Raw genomic sequence first — 20,572 nt, 5'->3', positions numbered from 1 at the left:
GTCTGCGTACGAAATGAATAATACAAGTAATTCAGTTCATTATTATAACTTTGAATAATTTTGCCGTCGAGAACGATCAGAACGTGGCAGACATCGCTATCTAAAAGCTAATTAAGTCATTATCATCGTTGTACTTGCTTTCGTTCTTATCAGAGGTGCGCGATTTGCCGTCATATGCGCCATTACGACATGCGGCATTGTCAGTCATCTGTCATCTGTCAATTTTACACAGGTGTATGTCCAACGATATTTGTACTGTGTATGGTTGTAACGGGGCACGGACCGAAGATGCCAAGATCCTAAACTCTTGCAATCTCATCGTGTGAAGTTGTTCCGTTTATTGCAACTCGCACCTCACAGTGGAATATCAACGTCAGCCCGCAGTATAACGACAGCATTGCCGTGGCATTTCGTTATTTTATGTTTGAAAGACACTAAAAATCGGCAAGATTTGACAATCTTTCGTTGCGGTAGCACCTGAGTCAAATATAATCTTATGCAAGGGGAGGGGGGGGGGGGGGGGGCGGGGTGCTTCAAGGGACAGGTGGGCTGGTTGGTTGATTCAAAAGACAATTCCCACTAGATAGATTGAATTGGTGTCCCATGCAAACATCGGGTGTGCTAACATGGTGTGTTGATGCACCCAAGTAATGCATGATTTGGAAAACCTTTTTGTACAGTATGGATACCGGAAACATGTAGTACCAATATGAAGTTTTCACAATATGCGGCAAGGTTTATGTGCCACACCCACCTTTTCAGTGGCATCAGTAAAAATAAATTATTGAACCATTCCTGTGCTTGGTGTTGGCATAAGCCTATCGACTGACAGGAAGGAGGTACACTACAAGTCCGCCAAAGCTTATGGTAGGTAAAGTCCACTTAAGTATAACAATCAACAAGCTGCACATTTAAGATCTAACTTTCCTTTCCCTGGCTACAAATATGGTGAAGCTCAGCTCTATGTGGAGCACTCAGGCCATTTTTATTTTGTGGATGACAACCTCTGTATATATGCATGGTTTGTGTAATTAATGCTATTTAAGATTTACATGTTTTCTTGTCCAGCAACTCAACTCATAGCCTTTTTTCATTTCCTTCTATACGTGCATATATATATATATATATATATATATATATATATATATATATATATATATATATATATATATATATATATATATAATGTATCTGTAAGGGACGTGCGTATGACGCTAGCATTTCAACGCATATGTAGTTTTCAGGAAACTGCATGACGTGAGAGTCGTATCTAGGAAGATACTCTCGTTTTTACAGATTTCATCGCCGCACAACATGCAGACCTGCATGACATAGCTTGTATTTCAACGAGACATAGCACATTTGAGTGAGGGCATCGCGTCCATTGGACTGATGGGAACACTATTTGTACGGGCAACCAATGCGATTCAACGCATCACATATTGCTACACCGGCGTAACGCGACTAAAATGCGGCTTCTCATGACGTCTGGACACACGCCAACGCGCCACACGCACGATGTTCATGCTTCATCGCCACAAGCCGCGCTCCGAACCACATGCTTTTCAAGTCCACAGTACGCTTGCTTGACATTCTTCTGGTCTTCAGTTGACTTTGCCAGGTGAATTAATTAAAGAAGAACTGTTGCCCCTGCTGGTCGAACTGTTGCTGGTTGAACTGCTGCTGGTCGTTGACAATTATGCCGGCTCCTCCGTTCTCGGCCCAGAACAGCTGCGGGTAGTCCCGCCTCAGCTGCTCGTACTCGGGGATCTGAGCTGGAGCCTGCGGCAGGTGGGCGCCCTGAGGCTGGAAGCCGTTCTCGTTGGCCACGTAGCTGACCTGGTACGTGTTGCCGTCGTCGCCGACAAACTCGTAGCTGCCCTCCATGGAGATACTGCCGGTCTCTGGCTCGGGTCCTGGCAGCACTCGCCCCACCTCTTGCATCTGGAAGAAGCGACCAACGCGTTACACCACACTGTACAGGAAACTCTGCTGACACCGTGACCACACGTCAATGCCTTGATACTCTTCATTGTACCATTCGGTCACATTCCCGATTGTTTTCAAATGCAGGACCACGAGTGCCAGGGTGCGAGAAGCAATTCTCGGAAGATGTTGGGGGTCTAGCGTCATCGTAGCCCAGTTCGTGAAGTGCTTTACACTTGAACACTAGCATGGCAGAGAGGTGCGCTTGCTAGTTTGGTTACCAGTTTTGGCGAAGAGCCCAAACTGGTACCTTCGTCTGCCATTGGTCCACAGAAGAATAGGTGTTAGAGATGCACGATAAAGCATGGTTACCGGCAGCACTGACCCATGCGAAATACCTTTTTTCCAATTGTTGAATACATTGTGCGCTTATGTTATCATCACACATCTTCCTCACCCGCTGTCCGTTGTCCTGCTCGTAGCTGTACTCGTAGTTCCCCACTTGATCTTGATCGGACTTCTGACTAAGGATCCGCACTTCCGGCTGGCCACTGCTGACAAACTGTTGGCCGTTGAAGTCCTGGTTGAAATCAATGAACTGCGGAGCGGCCGCAGCAGCGGCCACCAAAAATGCGAATACGAACTGGAAAGGTGAGATAATAATGCATCAGGCAAAAATCTGCCGAAAACAAACTGAACACATTCGCCGAGTTGACCAATACAAAAGTGTTGTTCTCTCTCCTGTTTCGAACGCAAGCAGCGAATTGACATTTCTCGCGAATTGCCCAAAATCTGCCACTGATGCTCTATTCGAAACATAAGCCTCAACTTCTGCGTAAGTTCACACCAGCCGCGGCGGCAAACAGTACACTCAGATTGCGTTACAAACAAAACACAAAGCACGTTCTGCGCAATACGCACTCCACACATTCCCCGCGAAGCAGCAGCTATGTGGAGCAAGTGGCAAGAAAGGTGCATGTACACACTGCATGGACCTAATAGCATCCGACCATCGCTAAGGTCCTCGCCATAGCGCTCCCTCCAAGAGCGCCCGCCTGTCCGAGGCGCGAGCGTACTTACCATCTGCATGGTTGTGCGTCGAGGAGTGCTGGTCTGCGGTGGCCACCTGTCGGCTTATATCGCTCTCGTCTGTAGCCTGCGGCTCGGCGCCGTGGCCTTCGTCCACGCGCCGGCCGGCCGACCCGGGCTCTGGTATCAGTGGTTGGACCGATGGGCTGCAGGGAGGTCAGCTGTGACCTGGCGATGGTCCGCACTGGGGAGGGAGGGCGACCTGACCTGTCGGAAGCGAAATGAAATGGCAGTTAGTCCTATGAAGCAGTGAAACGCAGTCTGTTAAAAGCACTGCTCCCGAAGACACATATTGAATGGATGGGCTTGCACATGGCTCCAATTGTTGATGGGCATGCAGCTCCTTTCTAGCGCGATGAAAAAGCTATCACCCAGTTTGAATTGTTGTATAGGTCTCATGTGAGAGCTGTTCAATGTATTCTCTTCTTGCATGTGTATTACGTAAAAGTAAGGCGTTAGACGATGGTAAAAAGGCGCAAACAATGATGCGGCTTTCTATGCATTAGGATTGTGCATTAAACACTTTCTAAGTTCATATTCGACTTGCGTAGCCTGGAATGTATAGAATATATCTTATTAATGTATAGAATGCATAGAATATTTATATATGCAATGCGTAGAATATATTTCTAGAATGGTTACGAATACTTTTTAGGAGGCTAACACCCCTGATAGACCTTAATTTCCTGATTGCAAAGTGAACGTGCCACTGAAGCCATGCTTTAGTCGTGTATTTAAACCAGCTTCAAATGTACCAATATGAGTGTTGCGCTTATAATTCAACTGTTCATCCCAGCACGGAATGGCTTCGTCACCAACCTACAACTTCCATATCACGTGGTATGCTGTGATTTCACGCCATCCTTCGCAATCTCAGGATTATATGGACTATATATTGCCAGACAGGCTTGAAAAAAACATCATCTGATATCCTATGCGATTGAAGGCGGTATTCACGAGGACCACTTCGGTCAAGATCCACGCTCCTATCGGGCCAGCGATCACTCGTAACTCGCTGCTGCTGCTGGCTTGCCAAGAAACCAAGATCTGGACGGGAGTGCTGGCACTGGATCACTGGTTGTCACATCGCCCGGTTCCCTAAGACGGGCATAAAACCACGAATTTAACGTCTGGTGTGAATGTGTTTAAAGGTGAGGACTATTGGGCAATTGAGGTCAGTGGGCTATGAAGACTGTTTGGTGTAATAGTACCACCTGCACGTGGAAACACGAGGACGTATAGTCCAAGTGGCTGATAAAGCCACCCAGTTATGCAATCCGCTTGATCATGGACTGCGAACACTTAAAACCGAAAAACCAGTATAAAAGAGTGACCACGGTCGAATCAAAACGCCACGTGTGTGCCAGAACGCAAGTCCCTGGAACGGTGAGCAAAGAAATAAGAAAACCACATGTCAGAAGGCTCTAAAGGAGAGCAGCGTTGAACAAATGCCATGTTCAACCACGCTTTGGTCAGACATTCCGTCGATAAACACGATCTACACCAGCGACTGGCATAACCCTAGACGCTTGAAGTTTAGGCCAATGCTGCTATGAACGTTGCATAATATCAGTATCCAAGCTAGCGCATCATATACGAAGGTGGTCCACAAATTTCAGATCAGGAAGGCTGCAAGCAGATAGTTCCCAGGCTGGTTAGATACCGTTAGTGCCAACACTGGCCAGCGTGTGTGTGGCGGGGGGGGGGGGGGGGAGGCAGGGAGCTGAAAGGAGGGTGCTGGCTTCAAGGGACCGTGCGCATGTTTTCACTGAGAGTTATTGCTGTGTCGTACAGTTTTAGTCCGTAGAAACAAGTTTCATCCATGCTTGAGTTATCACACCTTTCATGAAGTTAGTCATTTTTCTCATAACGACCAACTACCAGAAAACGGCTTAGGGGTCGTTATTTCTACGGATTTGAAGGCTGCACTGCAACGCGGGGCTGCTAGGAGCAAGGCACCTCAGGTGCGCCGGCGTATTAGCAGGAATATCCATTGCAAGGCTAGGAATGTTTTCAAAATATTGCACTTAGTTATGTCAGACCGCACCCAGAGTATTGTGTACCGGCTTGGTCCCCATGCCCCCAAAAATATGTCAGAAGACTGGGAGTAGTACAGCAAAAGGAATGGGGATGGTAAATGTTGTTGGCGACTAGAATATAAGGAGAGGCTCAGAAACTTGGAGCTGTATTTGCTGAAATATCTTAGATTTAGAGGGGATTTAATAGACTTGCTCAAATTATGAAAGGTATAGAGAAGGTAGATGTTCATGGAACAATGAAAATTAGACCGAGACATAGAAGAAACCAGTTTCATTTGGCAAAAGGTAGGAGTAGAATTATAAAGACGCAGATGTCGCTTAGTGAAAAAGAGATAATTCATTGAAACAGGCCGTCACACGAAGTCGTGTAAAGTTGCTCTCCCGCAACATTAAAAACTATTCGGACAAGATCTATTGGTCTAAGTGTCTCATTTATAACTAGATTTATGCAGGTTAGGTTGCAAACTTTGTTTCGAGGATGTGTGCGGAACTGATGTAGGCCAACCTTGATGGGTCCTTGTGGCTCTTTGCTCGCCAGATATCTCCATGTCTTTGTGTCTTTATGTGAACGGGACTGAGCAAAATTGCAAGACTGATATCAAAACTAATTCTGTTTTTGGAATAACACGCTGCACTTGTATGTTTTGATAGGCGTGTTAAAATGTCAATAATCCATATTCAGTGAAGCAATCTCTGTGAATAAATTTGCTTTCAACGAAGCAGAATTCGAATGCGTGTGAACAGAACAATGGCGTTGTGTTTGCATATCTACCGGCTGCGTTTTTTAGAGTGCTATTTCATAACTTCACTATCACTTCTGTTTCATTTAACTATAGCGGTATTGGCTAGCAATGCCCATTGTCAAAGCTGCGTGATCAGGGGGAGGGATGAGTAAGGGGGCAATGATGCGTCTATTTGGGAAAGCTCCAGAATACAGGCTTACCTTGCACAGGGTTCCTTGATTAAGGCTTTTTTAACGGGTCCGGAGGGGCTCCCGAAGAACGGCACTGATCCGACTCATGGCTGGCGACCGTTTGCTGACCCCCTGGCGAGACGAGGCGTCACGAGAGGCCAGGATAAAAAGGTGAGTGAGGCAGGAGGGGCGGATTACTTTATCGTCAGTTGAACACCATCTCACAAAGTGCACAACCTTCAACCTCAGCTTAGCTATATCTACTGCCCAGTATTGGCTGCGTTCAGCACCAGCAGGCTTTTTCAAAGGAAGATGTGTTAATGTTGATACGTGAGGGGTCCCGAACGGAGTCGTAATAAACTTGCCCATCATGAGAAGAGGCTGAAACAATCTCGTTATTAGAGATTCTATTGTCCTTTTTCATAAAATGTTGTGTGCTGTGAGATCACACACCGCATGACAAGACTACAAGACAAGAAGGTGTTTGGAGGCCTGGATCTTTTTCGGAACTGCCGTGTGGGTAGACAGTATCTGGGCGATTTGTGGGTACACTACATTGTCTCCCATCTTTAAATGGTCATTTGAGTTCAGTTTTAGATAGCTTCTTGTCCTTTCTGCGCTGCCTACGCAGCGTAAAAGAAGCTGAACGTTCAATGAAGGTGTTAACTCAACATATAAACTTGATATGACGTCATTCTACCATCAAGCTGAGTTTCCGCATCAGGTCTGTGTATGAAATGAATAATACAAGTAATTCAGTTCATTATTATAACTTTGAATAATTTTGCCGTCGAGAACGATTAGAACGTGGCAGACATCGCTATCTAAAAACTAATTAAGTCATTATCATCGTTGTACTTGCTTTCGTTCTTATCAGAGGTGCGCGATTTGCCGTCACATGCGCCATTACGACATGCGGCATTGTCAGTCATCTGTCATCTGCCAATTTTACACAGGTGTATGTCCAACGATATTTGTACTGTGTATGGTTGTAAATGGGGCACGTGACCGAAGATGCTAAGATCCTAATCTCTTGCAATCTCATCGTGTGAAGTTGTTCCGTTCATTGCAACTCGCGCCTTATAGTGGAATATCAACGTCACTCCGCAGTATGACGACAGCATTGCCGTGGCATTTCGTTATTTTATGTTTGAAAGACACTAAAAATCGGCAAGATTTGACAATATTTCGTTGCGGTAGCACCTGAGTCAAATATAATCTTATGCAAGGGGAGGGGGGGGGGGGGGGGGTGCTTCAAGGGACAGGTGGGCTGGTTGGTTGATTCCAAAGACAATTCCCACTAGATAGACTGAATTGGTGTCCCATGAAAACATCGGGTGTGCTTACATGGTGTGTTGATGCACGCAAGTAATGCATGGTTTGGGAAACCCTTTTGTACAGTATGGATACCGGAAACATGTAGTACCAATATGAAGTTTTCACAATATGCGGCAAGGTTTATGTGCCACACCCACCTTTTCAGTGGCATCAGTAAAAATAAATTATTGAACCATTCCTGTGTTTGGTGTTGGCATAAGCCTATCGACTGACAGGAAGGAGGTACACTACAAGTCCCCCAAAGCTTATGGTAGGTAAAGTCCACTTAAGTATAACAATCAACAAGCTGCACATTTAAGATCTAACTTTCCTTTCCCTGGCTACAAATATGGTGAAGCTCAGCTCTTTATTGAGCACTCAGGCCATTTTTATTTTGTGGATGACAACCTCTGTATATATGCATGGTTTGTGTAATTAATGCTATTTAAGATTTACATGTTTTCTTGTCCAGCAACTCAACTCATAGCCTTTTTTCATTTCCTTCTATACGCGCATATATATATATATATATATATATATATATATATATATATATATATATATATATATATATATATATATACATAATGTATCTGTAAGGGACGTGCGTATGACGTTAGCATTTCAACGCATGTGTAGAGTTTTCAGGAGACTGCATGACGTGAGAGTCGTATCTAGGAAGATACTCTCGTTTTTACAGATTTCATCGCTGCACAATATGCAGACCTGCATGACATAGCTTGTATTTCAACGAGACGCATCACATTTGAGTGAGGGCATCACGTCCATTGGACTGATCGGAACACTATATGTACAGGTAACCAATGCGATTCAACGCATCACATATTGCTACACCAGCGTAACGCGACTAAAATGCGGCTTCTCATGACGTCTGGGCACACGCTAACGCGACGCACGCATGATGTTTCTGCTTCATCGCCACAAGCCGCGCGCCGGGCCACATTCTGTTCAAGTCAACAGTACGCTTGCTTGACATTCTTCTGGTCTTCAGCTGAACTTGCCAGGTAAATCAATTAAAGAAGAACTGTTGCCCCTGCTGCTGGTCGAACTGTTGCTGGTTGAACTGCTGCTGGTTGTTGAGAATGACGCCGGCTCCTCCGTTCTCGGCCCAGAACAGCTGCGGGTAGTCCCGCCTCAGCTGCTCGTACTCGGGGATCTGAGCTGGAGCCTGCGGCAGGTGGGCGCCCCGAGGCTGGAAGCCGTTCTCGTTGGCCACGTAGCTGACCTGGTAGGTGTTGCCGTCGTTGCCGACAAACTCGTAGCTGCCCTCCATGGAGATACTGCCGGTCTCTGGCTCGGGTCCTGGCTGCACTCGTCCCACCTCTTGCATCTGGAAGAAGCGATCAATGCGTTACACCACACTGTACAGGAAACTCTGCTGACACCGTGACCACACGTCAATGCCTTGATACTCTTCATTGTACCATTCGGTCACAAACCTTAATTTTGCAAATGCAGGACCACGAGCGTTAGGGTGCGAGAAGCAATTGTCGAAGGATGTTCGGGTCTAGCATCACCGTAGCCCAGTACATGACGTGTTTTACACTTGAACACCAGGATGGCAGAGAGGGGCCATCCTAGTTTGGCAGTAACTATAGCAGTTTATAGTTGACAGTTTGGTTACCAGTTTTGGCGAAGAGCCCAAACTGATACCTTCGTCTGCAATTGGTCCACAGAAGGATAGGCGGTTAAAGACGCACGATAAAGCATGGTTGCTGGTAGCACTGATCCATGCAAGATGTCCATTTTCAACTGTTGAATAAATTGTGTGCTAATGTTATCATCACACATCTTTCTCACCCGCTGTCCGTTGTCCTGTTCGTAGCTGTACTCGTAGTTGCCGACTTGATCTTGATCGGACTTCTGACTAAGGATCCGCACTTCCGGCTGGCCACTGCTGACAAACTGTTGGTTGTTGAAGTCCTGGTTGAAATCATTGAACTGCGGAGCGGCCGCAGCAGCGGCCACCAGAAGGGCGAATACGAACTGGAAAGGTGAGATAATGCATTAAGGAAGAGTTTGCTGACAACAAACTGAAAACATTGGCCGAGTTGAGCAAGACAAAAATGGTATTCTTTTCCTCTTCCGAACACAAACAGCGAACTGACATTTCAAAGCACGTGTTTTCAACCCTAGGAAGTCACGAACTGCCTAAAACCTGTCACTGACGCCTTATACAAAACATAAGCCTCAACTTCCATGTAAATTCACACCAGCTGCAGCGACAAACAGTCCACTCAGATTGCGTTACAAACAATACATAAAGCACATTCTGCGCAATACGCACTCCACACATTTTCCACGAAGCAGTAGCTATGTGGAGCAAGTCACAAGAAAGGTGCATGTACACACTGTATGGACCTAATAGCATCTGAACATCGCTAAGGTCCTCGCCATAGCGCTCCCTGCAGGAGCGCCCGCCTGTCTGAGGCGCCAGCGTACTTACCATCTGCATGGTTGTGCGTCGAAGAGTGCTGGTCTGCGGTGGGCACCTGTCGGCTTATATCGCTCTCGTCTGTAGCCTGCGGCTCGGCGGCGTGGCCTTCATCCACGCGCCGTCCGGTCGACCCGGGCTCTGGTATCAGTGGTTGGACCGATGGGCTGCAGGGAGGTCAGCTGTGACCTGGCGATGGTCTGCACTGGGGAGGGGAGTTGACCTGACCTGTCGGAAGCGAAATGAAATGGCAGTTAGTCCTATGAAGCAGTGAAACGCAGACTGTTAAAAGCACTTTGCTCCCGATGGCAAATACTGAATGGATGGGCTTGCACATGGCTGCAATTGTTGGTAGGCATGTAACTCCTTTCTAGCACGATGAAAAAAACTATCACGCAGTTTGTATTGTTGTATAGGTCTCATGTGAGAGCTGCTCAATGTCTTCCCCTTCTTTCATGTGTATTACGTAGAAGTAAGGCGTTGGACGATGGAAAGGAGGCATAAACAATGATGCGGTTTTCTCTGCGTTAGCCTTGTGGATTAAACATTTTCCAAGTTAATATTCGATTTGCGTAGCCCGGAATGCATAAAATATATCTTATTAATGTATAGAATGTATAGGGTATCGATATACGGAATGTGTGGAATACATTCCTGGAGTGGTTAAAAATATATATTTAGGAGGATAACACCTCTGATAGACCTTAATTTCCTTATTGGAAATTGAACGCGCCATTGAAGCCATGCTTTAGTCGTGTATTTAGTGTGCTCTCACCTGCTCCAAATGCACCAACATGAGCCTTGCGCTTAGAATGCAGTTGTTCATCCCAGCACGCGATGTCTTCGTCACTAACCTACAACTTCCACATCACGTGGAATGCTGTGATTTCACGCCACCCTTCGCAATCTCAGGATTTTATGGACTATATATTGCCAGACAGACATGAAAAAAACACCATCCGATATCCTATGCGATTGAAGGCGGTATTCACGAGGACCACCTCGGTCAAGATCCGCGCTCCTATCAGGTCAGCGATCACTTGTATCTCGCTGTTGCTGCTGGCTTGCCAAGAAATCAAGATCTGGACGGGGTCGCTGGCACTGTATCGCTGGTTGTCACATCACCCGGTTCCCTAAGGCGGGCATAAAACCACGAATTAAACGTCTGGTATGAATGTGTTTAAAGGTGAGGACTATTGGCCAATTCAGGTCAGTGGCCTATGAAGACTGTTTGGTGTAATAGTACCACCTGCACGTCGAAACACGAGGACGTGTCGTCCAAGTGGCTGACAAAGCCACCCAGTTATGCAATCCGCTTGATCATGGGCTACGAACACTCAAAACCAAAAGACTAGTATAAAAGAGTGACCACGGCCAAATCAAATCGCCACGCGTTTGCCAGAACGCAAGTCCCTGGAAAGGCGAGCAAAGAAATATGAAAACCACATGTCAGAAGGCTTTAAAAGAGAGCCGTGTTAAACAAATGCTATGTTTAACCACGTTTTGGTCGGACATTCCGTCGATAAAAACAGTCTACGCCAGTGACTGGCATGCCCTAGACGCTTGAAATTTGCGTCAATGCTGCTATGAACGTTGCCGAATATCAGTATACAAGCCAGCGCACCATATACGAATGCGGTTCCCAAATTTCAGATGAGAAAGGCTGCTATGAGCTAGCTTAATGGTGGCTCTCCAGGCTGGTTAAATACGGTTAATGTCAACACTGGCCAATGGGGGGGGGGGGGGGAGGGGAGGGGGCAGAGGGCCGAAAGAAGGGTGCTGGCTTCAAGGGACCGTGCGCATGTTTTCACTGAGAGTTATTGCTGTGTCTTACAGTTTTAGTACGTAGAAACAAGCTCCATCCATGCTTGAGTTATTTCACCTTTCGTGTAGTTAGTCATTTTTCTTATAACCACCAATTACCAGAAAACGATTTAGAGGGGTCGTTATTTCTATGGATTTAAGGTCTGAAATCCAACGCGGGGCTGCTGGGAACAAGGCACCTCAGATGCACGGATGTATTAGCAGGAACATCCAATACAGGGTTAGGAATGTTGTCAAAATGTTGCACTTAGCCTATGTCAGGCCACACCTAGAGTATTGTATACCGGATTGGTGCCCATGCTCCCAAAAAGGTGTCAGCAGACTGGGAATAGTACAGCAAAAAGGAATGGGGATGATAAATGTTATTGGGGACTAGAATATAAGGAGAGGCTCAGAGCCTATGAACTGTATTTACTCAATTATCTTAGATTTAGAGAGGATCTACTAGACTTGCTCAAGATTGTGAAAGGTATAAAGAAGGTAGATCTTCATTGGAACAATGGAAATTAGAGACACGGAGAAAACCAGTTCCATTTTGCAAAAGGTAGGAGTAGAATTATAAAGACGCAGATGTCGCCTAGTGAAAAAGAGGTAATCCATTGAAATAGGCTGTCAAACGAAGTCATATGAAGTTCCTCTCTCGCAGCATTAAAAGCCAGTTGGGCAAGATCTATCGGTCTAAATATCTCATTTATCGCTAAATTTATGCAGGTCATGTTGTAAAATTAGTGTCGAGAATGTGTGTGGAGCCTGATGTAGGCCAACCTCGATGGGTCCTTGTTGGAACGATGGCTCTTTGTTCGTCAGATATCTTCATGTCTTTGTGTCTTTATGTTAATGGGACTGAGCAAAATTGCAAGACTAATATCAAAACTAATTCTGTTTTTAGAATAACACGCTGCTCTTTTATGCCTCGCTAGGCGTGTTAAAATGTTAATAATCCAAATGCAGTGAAGCAATGTCTTTGAATAAATTTGCTTTCAACGAAGCAGAATTCGAATGCGTGTAAACAGAACAATGGCGTTTGTGTTAGCGTATCTACTGGATGCGTTTTTAGAGTGTTATTTCATAACTTCAATATCACTTCTGTTTCACTTAATATTGCGGTGTCGGTCAACCATGACCATTGTCAAAGCTACGTGATCCGGGCGAGGGACGAGTGAGGGGGCAACAATGCGTCCTATTGGGGAAAGCTCTGGAATACAGGCTTACCTTGCAGAGGGTTCCATGTTTGAGGCCTTTTTAACCGCTCCGGGGGGGCTCCGGAAGAGCGGCACTGATCCGACTCATGGCTGGCGACCGTTTGCTGACCCCTGGGGATGCGAGGCGTCACGAGATGCCAGGATGAAACGGTGAGTGAGGAAAGAGGGGCGGATCACCTTATCGTCAGTTGAACACCATCTCACAAAGTGCACAGCCTTCAACCTCAGCTTAGCTGTATCTACTACCCAGCATTGGCTGCGCTCAACACTAGTAGCTGTTTGAAAGGAAGATGTGTTAATGTTGATGACGTGAGGGGTTCCCAACAGAGTCGTAATAAACTTCCCATCATGAGAAGAGACTGCAGCACCCTCGTTGTTCGCGGTTCTATTACCCTTTTTCACAAGATGTTGAGTGCGGTGAGATCGCACCACATGACAAAACTGCAACACAAATGGTGTTCTGGTGACCTAGAACTTTTTCGGAACTGCCGTGTGGGTAGACAGTATGTAGGCGAATTGTGGGCATACTACATTGTCTCCCATCTTTAAATGGCCATTTAAGTTAAGTTTTAGATGCTTCTTGTCCTTACTGCGCTGCCTACGCAGCGTAAAAGAATTTGAACGTTCAATTAAGGCGTCAACTCAACATATAAACTTGATATGACGTCATTCTACCGTCAAGCTGAGTTTCCTCATGAGCTCTGTTTATTAAATGAATAATACAAGTAATTCAGTTCATTATTATAACTTTGAATAATTTTGCCATCGAAAGGATCAGAATGTGGCAGATATCGCTATCTAAAAACTAATGAAGTCATCACCATCGTTGTATTTACTATCATTTTTATCAGAAATGCGCAGTTTGCCGTCAGAGGCGCAACTTACGGCATGCGGCATTGTCAATCATCGGGGTTGGTGTCTCGGTGGGTTAACCGGACGGATTGTGACGAACTGGTAAGTGTAGGTTAAGTTGAATGCAGCATTCAATGGTTGAGTGGTGTGAATATGAGAAATATGAATAGAAGCTGGCTACGTTCCTTGGCGAATGCATGCGGATAAAGCATACCCCATTTTACACAGTGCATTGTCCAACGATATTTGCACTGTGTATGGTTGTGAATGGGGCATGGGAACTGAACATACTAAGATCCTGAACTCTTGCTCTTTCATCGTGTGAAGTTGTTCCGTTCATTGCAACTCGCACCTCGCAGTGGAATATCAACGTCAGCACGCAGTGTGGCGAGAGCATGGCTGTGGTATTTCGTTGTTTTATGTTTGAAAAACAATGAAAATCGGCAAGATTGACAACATTTCGTTGCGGTAGCACCTGAGCCAATTAATATTATGCGTGGCTGGGGGAGGGGAGGGGGGGGGGGGGGGCGGGGCGTGCTTCAGAGACAGGTGTGCCGGTTGGTTGCTTCAAGAGACAGTGTCCACTAAACATATTGAATTGGTGGCCCCATGAAGGCATCGGGTGTGTTTACATGGTGTGTTGATGCACGCAAGTAATACATCATTTGGGAAACCTTTTTGTACAATATGGATACCGAAAACATGTAATACCAATATGAAGTTTTGACAATATGCGGTTAGATTGGTGTGCCACACTCGCTTTTCAGTGGCATCATTAAAAATAAATTATTGAACCATTTCTGTGTTTGGTGTTGGTATAGGCCTGTTGACTGACAGGAAGGAGGTGCACTAAAATTCCCTCAAAGCTTATGGTAGGTAGAGTGCACTTAAACAAAACAATCAACAGGCTGCACCTTTAAGATCTGGCTTTTATTTTTCTGGCTGCAATTATGGTGAAGAGGACAGCTCAAGCCATTTATATTTTGTTGGAGACAACCTCCGTATATATGCATGGTTTGTGTAATTAAGGCTATTCAAGATTTATATGGTTTGTTGTTCAGCAATTCAACTTAAAACCTTTTTTATTTCCTTCTATATATGTAATATATATATATATACATATAATATCTATATAAATATTCTATATTATATGTCTAGATATTATATATAGATATACATACTATATATATAATATATATAGATATATATATATACATATGTATATGCATGTATCATGCACCCGTAAGGCACGTACATATGACGTTTAGCGTTTTCAACGTATGCGTAGTGCTGTAATAAGACTGCCATGACGTGAGAGGTCGTATCAAGAGGCTACTTTCGTTTTCACAGATTTCATCGCTGCACAATACGTAGACCTGTATCGCACAGCTTGTATTTCAACGAGACAATAGCACATTTAGTGGGGGCCACCGCGTCCATTGGACTGATGGGAACACTATTGTACCGGTAACCAATGCGATTTCAACGCATCACATATTGCTACACCAGCGTAACGCGACTAAAATGCGGCTTCTCATGACGTCTGGCGTACACTAGCGCGACACACGCACGATGTTCATGCTTCATCGCCACAAGCCGCGCGCCGGTCCACATGCCGTTCAGGTCAATAGTGCGCTTGCTTGACATTCTTCTGGTCTTCTGTTGAATTTGCCAGGTAAATCAATTAAAGAAGAACTGTTGCCCCTGCTGCTGGTCGAACTGTTGCTGGTTGAACTGCTGCTGGTCGTTGACAATAATGCCGGCTCCTCCGTTCTCGGCCCAGAACAGCTGCGGGTAGTCCCGCCTCAGCTGCTCGTACTCGGGGATCTGAGCTGGAGCCTGCGGCAGGTGGGCGCCCTGAGGCTGGAAGCCGTTCTCGTTGGCCACGTAGCTGACCTGGTACGTGTTGCCGTCGTTGCCGACAAACTCGTAGCTGCCCTCCATGGAGATACTACCGGTCTCTGGCTCGGGTCCTGGCTGCACTCGTCCCACCTCTTGCATCTGGAAGAAGCGATCAATGCGTTACACCACACTGTACAGGAAACTCTGCTGACACCGTGACCACACGTCAATGCCTTGATACGCTTCATTGTACCATTCGGCCACATTCCCGATTTTTTTAAACGCAAGACCAAGAGCGTTAGGGTGCGAGAAGCAATTGTCAAAGGATGTTGGGGTCTAGCGTCATCGTAGCCCAGTTCATGAAGTGTTTTACAGTTGAACATTGGGATGGCAGAGAGGGGTCATCCTAGTTTCGCAGTAACTATGGCAGTTTATAGTTGGCAATTTGGTTACTAGTTTTGGCGAAGAGCCCAAACTGATACCTTCGTCTGCAATTGGTTCACAGAAGGATAGGGGGTTAAAGATGCACGATGAAACATGGTTACTGGCAGCACTGATCCAGGCAAGATGTCCTTTTTCAATTGTTGAATACATTGTGTGCTTATGTTGTCATCACACATCCTCCTCACCCGCTGTCCGTTGTCCTGTTCGTAGCTGTACTCGTAGTTCCCAACTTGATCTTGATCGGACTTCTGACTAAGGATCCGCACTTCCGGCTGGCCACTGCTGACAAACTGTTGGCTGTTGAAGTCCTGGTTGAAATCACTGAACTGCGGAGCGGCCGCAGCAGCGGCCACCAAAAGGGCGAATACGAACTGGAAAGGTGAGAAAATGCATTCAGCAAAAGCTTGCTGACAGCAAACTGAAAACATTGGCTAAGTTGAGCAAGAGAAAAATGATATTATTTTCCTCTTCCGAACACGAACAGCGAAACGACATTTAAAGACACGTGTTTTCAACCCTAGGAATCGCGAATTGCCCAAAATCTGTCACTGACGCTCTATACAAAACATAAGCCTCAACTTCCATGTAGGTTCATACTAGCTGCAGCGACAAACAGCCCACTCAGATCGCATTACAAACAATACACAAGGCACGTTCTGTGCAATACGCACTCCACACATTCCCCGCGAAGCAGTAGCTATGTGGAGCAAGTGGCAAGAAAGGTGCATGTACACACTGTATGGACCTAATAGCATCCGACCATCGCTAAGGTCCTCGCCATAGCGCTCCCTCCAAGAGCGCTCCCCTGTCCGAGGCGCGAGCGTACTTACCATCTGCATGGTTGTGCGTCGAGGAGTGCTGGTCTGCGGTGGGCACCTGTCGGCTTATATCGCTCTCGTCTGTAGCCTGCGGCTCGGCGGCGTGGCCTTCATCCACGCGCCGTCCGGTCGACCCGGGCTCTGGTATCAGTGGTTGGACCGATGGGCTGCAGGGAGGTCAGCTGTGACCTGGCGATGGTCCGCACTGGGGAGGGAGGGCGACCTGACCTGTCGGAAGCGAAATGAAATGGCAGTTAGTCCTATGAAGCAGTGAAACGCAGACTGTTGAAATACACTTTGCTCCCGAAGACAAATATTCAATGGATGGGATTGCACATGGCCCAAATTGTTGCTGGGCACGCGACTCCTTTCTAGCGCGACGAAAAGACTATTACGCAGCTTGTATTGTTGTATAGGTCTCATGTGAGAGCTGCTCAATGTCATCCCCTTCTTGCATGTGTATTACGTAAAAGCAAGGCATTAGACGATGGTAAAAGGCGCAAACAGTGATGCAGTTTTCTCTGCATTAGGATTCTGCATTAAACATTTTCCATGTTAATATTCGATTTGCGTAGCCTGGAGTGTATAGAATATATCTTATTAATGTATAGAATGTATAGAATATTAATGTAGGAAATGTATAGACTACATTGGTAGAATTGTTGAAAATACATTTTAGAAGGCTAACACCCCTGATAGACCTTAATTTCCTGATTGCAAATTCAACGTACCATAGAAGCCAAGCTTTAGTCGTGTATTTATCGTACTCTCACCTGCTCCAAATGTACCAACATGAGCGTTGCGCTGATAATTCAATTGTTCATCCCAGCACGGAATGGCTTCGTCACCATCCTACAACTTCCATATCACGTGGCACGCTGTGATTTCACGCAACCCCTCGAAAACTCAGTATTATATGGACTATAGATTGCCAGACAGACGTAAAAATCACCATCCGATATCCTATGCGATTGAAGGCGGCATTCACGGGGACCACTTTGGACAAGATCCGCGCTCCTATCGGGTCAGCGATCACTCGTAACTCGCTGTTGCTGCTGGCTTGCCACGAAACCAAGATATGGGTGGGAGCGCTGGCACTGGATCGCTGGTTGTCACAGCACCCGGTTCTCTAAGGCGGGCATAAAACCACGAATTAAACGTCTGGTGTGAATGTGTTTAAAGGTGAGGACTACTGCCCAATTGAGGTCAGTGGCCTATGAAGACTGTTTGGTGTAGTAGTACCACCTGCATGTCGAAACACGAGGACGTGTCGTCCAAGTGGCTGACAAAGCCACCCAGTTATGCAACCCGCTTGATCATGGGCTACGAACACTTCAAACCGAAAGACCAGTATAAAAGAGTGACCACGGTCAAATCAAAACGCCACGTGTGTGCCAGGGCGAAAGTCCCTGAAACGGTGAGCAAAGAAATAAGAAAATCACATGTCAGAAGGCTCTTAAAAAGAGCAGCGTTGAACAAATGCCATGTTCAACCACGTTTTGGTCGGACATTCCGTCGATAAAAACTATCTACGTCAGTGACTGGCATGCCCTAGACGCTTGAAATTTAGGCCAATGCTGCCATGGCGTTGCATAATATCAGCATACAAGCAAAGCGCATCATATATGAAGGTGGTCCCCAACTTTCATATAAGGAAGGCGGCAGGGAGCTAGCTTAATGATGGTTTTTCTAGGCTGGTTAAATACGGTTAGTGTCAACACTGGCCAGTGGGGGGGGGGGGAGGGGAGGGGGCAGGGGCTGAAAGGAGGGTGCTGGCCTCAAGGGACCGTGATCATGTTTTCACTGCGAGTTATTACTGTGTCTGACAGTCTTAGTACGTAGGAACAAGTTCCATACATGCTTGAGTTATCGCACCTTCCATGGAGTTAGTCATTTTTCTCATAACCACCAATTACCAGAAAGCGGCTTAGGGGTCGTTATTTCTACGGATTTGAAGTCTGAACGCAACGCGGGGCTGCTAGGAGCAAGGCACCTCAGGTGCACGGACGTATTGACAGGAATATCCATTACAAGGTAGGAATGTTTTCAAAATATTGCACTTAGTTATGTCAGACCGCACCCAGAGTGTTTGTACCGGCTTGGTCCCCATGCCCCCAAAAATATGTCAGAAGACTGGGAGTAGTACAGCAAAAGGAATGGGGATGGTAAATGTTGTTGGCGACTAGAATATAAGGAGAGGCTCAGAAACTTGGAGCTATTTGCTGAAATATCTTAGATTTAGAGGGGATCTAATAGACTTGCTCAAATTATGAAAGGTATAGAGAAGGTAGATGTTCATGGAACAATGAAAATTAGACCGAGACATAGAGGAAACCAGTTTCATTTGGCAAAAGGTAGAAGTAGAATTATAAAGACGCAGATGTCGCTTAGTGAAAAAGAGATAATTCATTGAAACAGGCCGTCACACGAAGTCGTGTAAAGTTGCTCTCCCGCAACATTAAAACTATTCGGACAAGATCTTTGGTCTAAGTATCTCATTTATAGCTAGATTTATGCAGGTTAGGTTGTAAACTTTGTTTCGAGGATGTGTGCGGAACTGATGTAGGCCAACCTTGATGGGTCCTTGTGGCTCTTTGCTCGCCAGATATCTCCATGTCTTTGTGTCTTTATGTGAACGGGACTGAGCAAAATTGCAAGACTGATATCAAAACTAATTCTGTTTTTGGAATAACACGCTGCACTTTTATGTTTTGATAGGCGTGTTAAAATGTCAATAATCCATATTCAGTGAAGCAATCTCTGTGAATAAATTTGCTTTCAACGAAGCAGAATTCGAATGCGTGTGAACAGAACAATGGCGTTGTGTTTGCATATCTACCGGCTGCGTTTTTTAGAGTGCTATTTCATAACTTCACTATCACTTCTGTTTCATTTAACTATAGCGGTATTGGCTAGCAATGACCATTGTCAAAGCTGCGTGATCAGGGGGAGGATGTAAGGGGGCAATGATGCGTCTATTTGGGAAAGCTCCAGAATACAGGCTTACCTTGCAAAGGGTTCCTTGATTAAGGCTTTTTTAACGGGTCCGGAGGGGCTCCCGAAGCGGCACTGATCCGACTCATGGCTGGCGACCGTGTTGACCTCCTGGCGAGACGAGGCGTTACGAGAGGCCAGGATGAAACGGTGGGTGAGGCAGGAGGGGCGGATTACTTTATCGTCAGTTGAACACCATCTCACAAAGTGCACAACCTTCAACCTCAGCTTAGCTATATCTACTGCCCAGTATTGGCTGCGTTCAGCACCAGCAGCTTTTTCAAAGGAATGCGTTAATGTTGATAACGTGAGGGGTCCGAACGGAGTCGTAATAAACTTGCCCATCATGAAGAGCTGAAACAATCTCGTTATTGGAGATTCTATTGTCCTTTTTCATAAAATGTTGTGTGCTGTGAGATCACACCGCATGACAAGACTGCAAGACAAGAAGGTGTTTTGGAGGCCTGGATCTTTTTCGGAACTGCCGTGTGGGTAGACAGTATCTGGGCGATTTGTGGGTACACTACGTTGTCTCCCATCTTTAAATGGTCATTTCAGTTCAGTTTTAGATGCTTCTTGTCCTTTCTGCGCTGCCTACGCAGCGTAAAAGAAGCTGAACGTTCAATGAAGGTGTTAACTCAATATACAAACTTAATATGACGTCATTCTACCATCAAGCTGAGTTCCCGCATCAGGTCTGCGTATGAAATGAATAATGCAAGCAATTCAGTTCATTATTATAACTTTGAATAATTTTGCCGTCGAGAAGGATCAGAACGTGGCAGACATCGCTATCTAAAAACTAATTAAGTCATTATCATCGTTGTACTTGCTTTCGTTCTTATCAGAGGTGCGCG

The 20,572-nt window shown here is 45.8% G+C and overlaps 3 protein-coding genes across 3 annotated transcripts; all 3 read right to left on the bottom strand.

Moving 5' to 3' along the window:
- Nucleotides 1–1,379: 1,379 nt before the first annotated feature.
- On the bottom strand, nt 1,380–3,018 carry LOC119095342 (cuticle protein CP14.6-like). Its single transcript, XM_037218196.1, has 3 exons — nt 3,007–3,018; nt 2,384–2,569; nt 1,380–1,944 (listed from the first exon to the last, which is right to left on the bottom strand). The coding sequence occupies exons 1-3, from the start codon at nt 3,013–3,015 to the stop codon at nt 1,627–1,629; spliced, it is 513 nt and encodes a 170-aa protein (XP_037074091.1). The 5' UTR covers nt 3,016–3,018; the 3' UTR covers nt 1,380–1,626.
- A 5,076-nt stretch (nt 3,019–8,094) lies between these two features.
- On the bottom strand, nt 8,095–9,760 carry LOC119095686 (cuticle protein CP14.6-like). The gene is made up of 3 exons (XM_037218542.1): nt 9,752–9,760; nt 9,106–9,246; nt 8,095–8,635 (listed from the first exon to the last, which is right to left on the bottom strand). The coding sequence occupies exons 1-3, from the start codon at nt 9,758–9,760 to the stop codon at nt 8,315–8,317; spliced, it is 471 nt and encodes a 156-aa protein (XP_037074437.1). The 3' UTR covers nt 8,095–8,314.
- A 5,469-nt stretch (nt 9,761–15,229) lies between these two features.
- LOC119095340 (cuticle protein CP14.6) lies at nt 15,230–16,748 on the bottom strand. The gene is made up of 3 exons (XM_037218194.1): nt 16,734–16,748; nt 16,089–16,274; nt 15,230–15,618 (listed from the first exon to the last, which is right to left on the bottom strand). The coding sequence occupies exons 1-3, from the start codon at nt 16,740–16,742 to the stop codon at nt 15,298–15,300; spliced, it is 516 nt and encodes a 171-aa protein (XP_037074089.1). The 5' UTR covers nt 16,743–16,748; the 3' UTR covers nt 15,230–15,297.
- Nucleotides 16,749–20,572: the final 3,824 nt, after the last annotated feature.

Source organism: Pollicipes pollicipes, unplaced genomic scaffold (assembly GCF_011947565.3).
Source record: "Pollicipes pollicipes isolate AB1234 unplaced genomic scaffold, Ppol_2.1 Scaffold_4219;HRSCAF=4965_pilon_pilon_pilon, whole genome shotgun sequence".
Classification (NCBI taxonomy): domain Eukaryota; kingdom Metazoa; phylum Arthropoda; class Thecostraca; order Pollicipedomorpha; family Pollicipedidae; genus Pollicipes; species Pollicipes pollicipes.
Note: the sequence above shows the minus strand (reverse complement) of the source record. Positions and strands in the feature narration are given on the sequence as shown.

Coding starts and splice junctions, on each gene's coding strand:
- LOC119095340 (XM_037218194.1), bottom strand. Junction 15,619..16,088: donor AACAGGACAACGGACAGCGG/GTGAGGAGGATG, acceptor CGCTTCTTCCAG/ATGCAAGAGGTGGGACGAGT.
- LOC119095686 (XM_037218542.1), bottom strand. Junction 8,636..9,105: donor AACAGGACAACGGACAGCGG/GTGAGAAAGATG, acceptor CGCTTCTTCCAG/ATGCAAGAGGTGGGACGAGT.
- LOC119095342 (XM_037218196.1), bottom strand. Junction 1,945..2,383: donor AGCAGGACAACGGACAGCGG/GTGAGGAAGATG, acceptor CGCTTCTTCCAG/ATGCAAGAGGTGGGGCGAGT.